Here is an 8,245-nt window from a genome sequence, read left to right as displayed (position 1 = left end):
ATGAGCCAGAGGCAGACAGGAGAGAGAACACTACATAAAAAGATACCTGGTGGGAGAGAGAGAGAGAATATCCTACTTTTTAATTGAGCAAGGCATTCAAACTGACCTGTCAAACTGATATTCACCAACTTTCAGATCTTGGAAGAACCTTAGAGTTCATGTAAATCTAATTTTGAAATTACTTTAGAAATGTCTATAGTATTCCTGATAGGGCCCGTCAGCCCTGCCTGAATTTGATCATTCCAAACTTCCCTCATTTTGTCCTAATCGGTTTGAAAATATCTCAGTGAACTGGATTTCTAAGCAGTGTAGCACCTGACACTGAAAGTGAGAATTCCCATCTTGAGTTCAGTGTGAGCTGAGCTCAGTAAGCAGAGCAGAAAGCCTAAGCACCCCTGGGGGAAATTCAGGAGGCAGGATGGAGCTCTTCCAGGGGCTTTGAGGTGGGACAGCTTTGGCCTAAGGCCCTAAATATCTGGCCCACTGGGTGGGGTTTCCATCTTATGCCCAGCCTGCTCAGAGGAGACAGTCTCATTGAGCTCCCCCTCATCCTTTACCCAGTAATCTTCCTTGGAAAGCATTTGTCAGAGCTCCCTTCACAGCCCAATTTCTTAAACTATAAACAATGGGATTGAGGAGAGGGGTCACCACAGTATAGGTGACAGCAATAAGCTGATCCCGCTCAAGAGAGTAGCTGGCTTTGGGCCTCAAAGACATGAAAGAGGCACAGTCATAGTGAACAATGACCACTGTGAGGTGGGAGGCATGGGTGGAGAAGGCCTTCTTCCGCCCCTCAGCAGAAGAGATCTTCAGAATGGCTACCAGGATGTAGGCATAGGAGATGGTGATGAGGGAGAAGGAGACCAGGAGGACCAGCAGGCTGAGGATGAGGATTCCCAACTCACTCAGGCCTGTATCTCTGCAGGCCAGGCTCAGCACTGGGGGTGTATCACAAAAAAAGTGCTCGATCTCATGGGAGCTGCAGAATGAGAGGCAGAAAATGACCAGTGTCATCTCCAGCCCAAAGAAGTACCCACTCAGGAAGGAGGTACTAACCAGCTGGGCACAGAGGGTAGGATGCATGCGGCTGGCATAGTGCAGTGGAGCACAGATGGCCACATATCTGTCAAAGCCCATGACAGCCAGAAAGAAGCAGTTGGTGCAAGTCCACGAGGCAGAGAAGAACATCTGGGCAGTGAGCCCACATAGGAGATGGCCTGGTCACCCACGGCCAGGCCAGAGAGTATCCTAGGAATGATGCCCAAGGTGCAGCAGGTCTCAGAGAAAGATAGGTAAGAAAGGAAGAGGTACATGGGGGTGTGCAGATAGCTGTCCACCTAATGACTATGATAATGAAGACATTGCTGGTCAGAGTGATGAGATACAGAGAGAGGAAAACGACAAACAGCAGGAGTTGCAGCTCCCCAAAGCTGGAGAAGCCCAAAAAGACAAATCCCCTCCAGGAGGTTACATTAGTCTGCCCCATTCTGAGTGATACCCCTGATGGATTTGTCAATTCCTTCCACCTTGTTGGTAGATGCTTTGCTTCTTTAGAAGGCAGGATGAAATGGATTCTTTTTTCTCTGTGCCTGTTGTAACTTGAAAAGGAAGCTGTGATTTATATTGCAACCAAATGTGAGGTATTTGTTACACTAGACACACCTATATACAGATCCATTCTCACATGCATAGATGTGCATACACACATGCAGAAATGTGCAATCATTACAAATATTCTTATGCACCATTTTCACACAAACACATACATGATCACATATATGTAGACACATGCAGATGTACATATGACATACAAAGCATTCCCACATAAATATGCACATTTCACACATTCAAAACCATATCTTGCACATTTACCATTAATGAACATATCCAGAAATATATCAGGCATGCACACATATTACAAATGAATATAAATTTAGATACCAGATGGAGATACATACACCACACATATGTTCATCGTACACACAATGCCACATACATATTTCCTGTAAGAACCTGGAATGGAAGGGCTCGATGGATATTATTTTATAGATCAGGCAGCAGAGGCCAAGAAAGATGAAGTGACATGCCCTAAGTCACACAGAGCTAGGACTAGGGAACAAATTTCTTTTATGCTGATCTAACATATTTCCCCCATACAACTGTCCTCAGACACTGTGAGACACTATCAGGATGCAGAATAAGAATCATCTTACTCAATAATAATATCTTCTGTTTATACAACCTCTCCCCATCTCGTAATCCCCTTTATCCTTTCAAAACTGCTTGGGCAGAGGAGGGTAGGCTCCTTTTACATGTTAATCTATGGCAAGCACTTAGGGAGAATCAGAACACAGAGCAGGTTGGGCACTGAGTATCACTCAGTCATCAGGATTTGCTGCCTCCAAAACAGCCGCTGTGAACCATGACATGGGAGTTTAGGCAAGGGACTCTTCTCCACTCACCTGATGGGGCTCAGACAGTGAGGTCAAGCCCTGCATCTTGGTAGACACCCAATAGACGGCTGCCTTGCAGGCCTATGAGCAGCACAAAGGACTGGAGAACCATCTCAGGAACTCCTTTCTGATCAAAGAGCTATGTTCCCAAAAGATAGTAAGAAACCTGCTCCCACACCCCCTCCTCCAGGCAATGAATCATACCTGCTTCCATCAAAACATCTTCTCTCTCTGAGGATTGCCCCATCCCAATAGGTGCACTATCAGGAAGTACATCTAATTGTGCTTCTTGTCATTAGCTGGGAATGTCCTTTTGGGGGAAGGAGAAAAGGAATGTGATCATGGTTCAAAGAATAGTTTGTATATCTTTTAGGTGCTAAATAATTACTTTCACATGTTAAATTGCTTTTAAACTTTACAACAACCTAGTGAAATAGGGTTAACAATTGCATTTCATAGAAGAGAAAACTGGCCTAATAGAGTTTAAGTGACCAGCCCAAGATCACAGAATTCAGAATTTATGCTTCAACATCCGCACTATAAAATGTATAGCAAAAAACAGGAATTCACCTTTCCCCTACTGTTGTTTCAAGAGCTTGAGGTGACCGTTTCCGGTGCGAGTCCAGTTTCAAGTCATCCAGAAGAATACCTTCATCTCCGTCAGTCTGAATTTCTTCCTGTGTCCTCCCTCATCTGTCTACTCTACTTCTTTTATTTATTTATTTTTATTGTGCTTTAGGTGAAAGTTTACAGCTCAAGTTAATCTCTCATATAAAAATTTATACACATATTGTTATGTGACCCTAGTTGCAATCCCTATACTGTGACAGCACACTCCCCCTTTCCACTTCTGGTTTCCCGTGTCCATTCAACCAGCTCCTATTCCTTTCTGTCTTCTCATCCCACCTCTGGACAGGAGCTGCCCATTTAGTTTTGTGTATCTACTTGAACTGAGTAGCACACTCTTCACGAGTACTATTATATGTTTTATAGTCCAGTCTAATCTTTGTCTAAAGAGTTGGCTTCGGGAATGGTTTTAGTTCTGGGTTAACAGATACTCTACTCCTTTTAGACACATCTTTTTTAAATTCAACTTGACCTTATTTTATCCTCTTTCTTTCTTTCCACAATGATACAATGTCTGCACCCAGCTTTTAAATCCAATTTCCACAAGTCAGATTGTCCTGAAGCCTCAAAATGTCAAGAAAGTCCACCTAGGTTAATTTAAGAATAGTTTCTCTTACTCTTCACTTTCCAAGTATGTGTTACTCTAATATACTGATGATATGTATACTTCCAGTTACGACATACACTCTCAATCATTTACTAATTCAATAGAAACAATAATGGTAATTGTTCACACGATTCAATGACAGACGTTTTCCTAAATTCATTACATGGCTTATTCATTTAGTCTAATAGCACTTATGTATTTTTATTATTTCTATTACTATGGACTGCCAGAAGAAAGAACAAATCTGTTTTGGAAAAAGTACAGCCAGAACGCTCCTTAGAAGCAAGGATGGAGGGACTGTGTCTTACATACTTTGGATATGTTATCAGGAAGTACCAGTCCTTGAGAAGGACATCATGCTTGGTAGAGGGTCAGAGAAAAAGAGGAAGACCTTCAAGGAGATATGGATTGACACAGTGGCTACAACAATGGGCTCAAACATAGTGATGATTGTGAGGATGGCACAGGACCAGGCAGTATTTCATTCTGTTGTATAGGGTCATTATAAGTTGGAACCTACTCGACATCACCTAACAACAACAACTTCTCAGGTAAGAAAACTGAAATATGAAAAAATTACATAATTTAACAAAGATAACACAGCAGGTCAATTCAAGAAGTCACTCTCCTAGGCTGAAAACATTCCCCTTGAGAACAGGAACAAGACAAGGATGCCCTTTATCTCCACTCCTATTTAATATTGTGCTAAAAGTCCTAGTTAGAGCAATAAGGCAAGAAAAAGAAATAAAGGACATCCAAACTGGTAATGAAGAAGTTAAACTCTCCCTGTTTGTGGATGATATGATACTATAGACAGAAAACCCTAAAGACTCCATGAGAAAACTACTGGAACTAATAGGAAGATTCGGCAGAGTAGCAGCATACAAGATAAACATACAAAAATCAGTTGGATTCTTATACAACAATAAAGAGACCAATGAAAAGGAAATTAGGAAAACAATACAATTTATAATAGCCCCTAAAAAAATAAAATACTTAGGAATAAATCTAACCAGAGATGTAAAAGACCCATACAAAGAAAACTACAAAACACTACTGCAAGAAACCCAAAGGGATCTACATAAATGGAAAAACATACTACTGATGGATAGGTAGACTCAACATTGTGAAAATGACAGTTGTACCCAAAGCAATTTACAAATACAATGCAATCCCAATCCAAATACCAACAACATTCTTTAAAGAGATGGAAAAACTAATCATTATCTGGAAAGGGAAGAAGCCCCAGATAAGTAAAGCACTATTTAAGAAGAAGAAAAAAGTAAGAAGACTCACACTACCTGACCTCAGAACTTACTATACAGCTACAGTAGTCAAAACAGCCTGGTACTGGTACGACGACAGAAACATTGACCAATGGAACAGAATTGAGAACCCAGGTGTAAATCTATCCACTTATGGTCACCTGATCTTTGACAAGGGCTCAAAGTCCATCAAATGGGGAGAATACAGTCTTTTTAACAAACGGTGCTGGCAAAACTGGATGTCCATCTGCAAAAAAATGAAACAGGACCTATACTTCACACCATACACAAAAAATAATTAAAAAATGGATCAAAGACCTAAATATAAAGTCAAAAACTATAAAGTTCATAGAAGAAAATAAGATCAATGCTAGAGGCCCTAATGTATGGCATTAACAGGATATAAACCATAACCAACAACACACAAACTCTAGAAGATAAGCTAGATAACTAGGATCTTCTAAAAATTAAACACTTATGCTCATCAAAAGACTTCACCAAAAGAGTAAAAAGAGAACCTACAGACTGGGAAAACAATTTTGGACATTACAGGGCAGACAAAGGTCTAATCTCTAAAATCTACAAGAAAATCCAACTTATTTACAACAAAAAGACAAATAATCCTACTAAAAAATGGGCAAAGGAAATGAACAGACACTTCACCAAAGAAGACATTCAAGCGGCCAGCTGACACATGAGGAAATGCTTCCAATCATTAGCCATTAGAGAAACGCAAATTAAAACCACAGTGAGATACCATCTCACTCCAGCATTATTGTCACCAATCAAAAAACCTGGAAATACCAAATGCTGGAGAGGCTGCAGGGAGATTGGAACTCTTATGCACTGCTGGTGGGAATGCAAAATGATACAACCGTTTTGGAAAATGATATGGTGCTTCCTTAGAAAGCTATAAATAGAAATACCATAGTAGTATGGAAACAAGCTATATGTCCATCAACAGATGAATGGATAAACAAACTATGGTACATACACACAGTGGAGTATTATACAACGATAAAGAACAATGATGAATCTGTGAAGCATCTCATAACATGGATGAAACTGGAGGATATTATGCTGAGTGAAATAAGTCAATCACAAAAGGACAAATATTGTATGAGACCTCTACTGTAAAAACTCATGAAAAAGTTTACACACAAAAAGAAACAATCTTTGTTGGTTACAAGGGATGGGAAGGGGGAGAAACTAAATAGACAATAGATAAGTGTTAACTTTGGCAACGGGTAAGACAGTACACAATACAGGGGAAGCCAGCATAACGTGTACAAAGAAAGGTCATGGAAGCTCCAAAGACACATCCAAACTCCCTAAGGTACTGAACTGCTGGGCGGAGGGCTGTGGGGACCATGGTCTCAGGATCATCTAGCTCAATTGGCATAACACGGTTTATAAAGACAATGTTCTACATTCTACCTTGGTGAGTAGTGTCTGAGGTCTTAAAAGCCTATGAACAGCCATCTAAGATACTCTACTGATCTCACCTCTTCAGGAGCAAGGGAGAATGAAGAAAGCAAGATACAAGGAAAAGATTAGTCCAAAGGACTAATGGACCACAACTACTACGGCTTCTACCAGACTGAGTCTAGTACAACTAAATGGTGCCCAGCTACCACCACGGACTGTTCCGACAGGGATCACAACAGAGGGTCCCAGCCAGAGCTGGAGAAATATGTAGAACAAAATTCTAACTCACAAAAAAAGACCAGACTTACTGGTCTGACAGAGACTGGAGAAACCCCAAGAATATGGCCCCTGGATACCCTTTTCATTCAGTAATGAAGTCACTCCTGAGGTTCACCATCCAGACAAAGATTAGACAGCCCCATAAAACAAAACAAGACTAATGGGGCACAACTGTTCAAGGACAAGGACTAGAAGGCAGAGGGGACAGGAAAGTTGGTAATAGGGAACCCAAGGTTGAGAAGGGACAATATGGACATGTCGTGTGGTTGTTAACCATTGTCATAAAACAATATGTATACTGTTTAATGAGAAACTATTTGTTCTGTAAACCTTCATCTAAAGTACAATACAAAAATAAAAATAAAAAACTCACTCTCCTAAGTACCATACTATTACTGGTATCCAGCATTTGATAAGAGGATCCAAAATAAAAAAAAAAGAATTATGATGTGGAAACTAGTACAGCACTAGTGTAACTATTGCTTTATGCTATTTGCCTTGCAATATTTTTGTAGTGGTTACTCTAGGAATTGTAGCATGCATCTTTAACTTAATATAATCTATGTAAATTTAGCATTGAATTAAAACCTGTTGCCATCCAGTTGATTCCGACTCATAGATACCCTATAGGACAGAGTGGAACTGCCCCATAGGATTTCCAAGGCTCCAATCTTTACGGAAGCAGACTGCCACATGTTTCTCCCACAGAGTGTCTGGTGGGTTTGAACCATCAACTTTTTGGTTAGCAGCCAAGCACTTTAACCACTGTGCCACCAGGGCTTCTTAGTACTGAATTACGTCCTGTAAAAACAGAGAAAATTTGTAATGATTTAGCTCCATTTACCCCCAGTCCCTTTTGTTATTTTTCATCTATATATTACCTCAGAACCCTGGTGACACAGGGGTTAAAGTGCTCAGCTGCTAGCCAGAAGGTTGGCAGTTCAAACCCACCAGTTGCTCCAAAGCAGAAAGATGTGGTAGTCTGCTTCCATAAAGATTTACAGCCTTGGAAACGCTATGGGACAATTCTACTCTGTTCTACAGGGTCACTATGAGTTGGGATCGATTTGACTGCAGTGGGCTTAAATATTAACTCACATTATAAATCCACTAATACGTTGTTATAATTTTTAAGCGGTCATAATTTTTCAAAGAAAGAGAAAAAAATATATATTTATACACACATGTTATTAGTTGCCATCAAGTTGACTCCAATTCATGGCTACTTCCACGTAACAGAATAAAAACATTGCTCACTTCAGCACCATGTTGGGCAATGTTCCATTGTGTTCCAGACATTTTCATTGACTGATTTTCAAAAGTACATTGCCAGACCTTTTTTCCTAACATATCTTAGTCTGGAAGCTCCGCTGAAACCTGTCCACCATGGGTAACCCTGATGATATTTGAAATACTGGTGGCATACCTTTCATCATCATAGCAACAAGCAAGCCATCACAAACTAATAGATGGGTGGTGGATATAGATAGATAGATAGAGATAGACATAATTTTATATTTAACTACACATTTACCATTTGTAGTGTTGTGTATTCATTCCTGTATATCTGAGTTACCATAATATTT

General features: G+C 40.2%; 1 protein-coding gene across 1 annotated transcript; it reads right to left on the bottom strand.

Moving 5' to 3' along the window:
* Positions 1-508: 508 nt before the first annotated feature.
* LOC101346030 (olfactory receptor 10Z1) lies at positions 509-1,486 on the bottom strand. Its single transcript, XM_012559749.2, is given in 3 exon segments — positions 509-1,199; positions 1,202-1,336; positions 1,339-1,486. Coding segments are annotated over 3 exon segments (936 nt in total). The 3' UTR covers positions 509-546.
* Between the last annotated feature and the right edge of the window lie 6,759 nt (positions 1,487-8,245).

Source organism: Trichechus manatus, unplaced genomic scaffold (genome assembly GCF_000243295.1).
Source record: "Trichechus manatus latirostris isolate Lorelei unplaced genomic scaffold, TriManLat1.0 scaffold00300, whole genome shotgun sequence".
NCBI classification, from domain to species: domain Eukaryota; kingdom Metazoa; phylum Chordata; class Mammalia; order Sirenia; family Trichechidae; genus Trichechus; species Trichechus manatus.
Note: the sequence above shows the minus strand (reverse complement) of the source record. Positions and strands in the feature narration are given on the sequence as shown.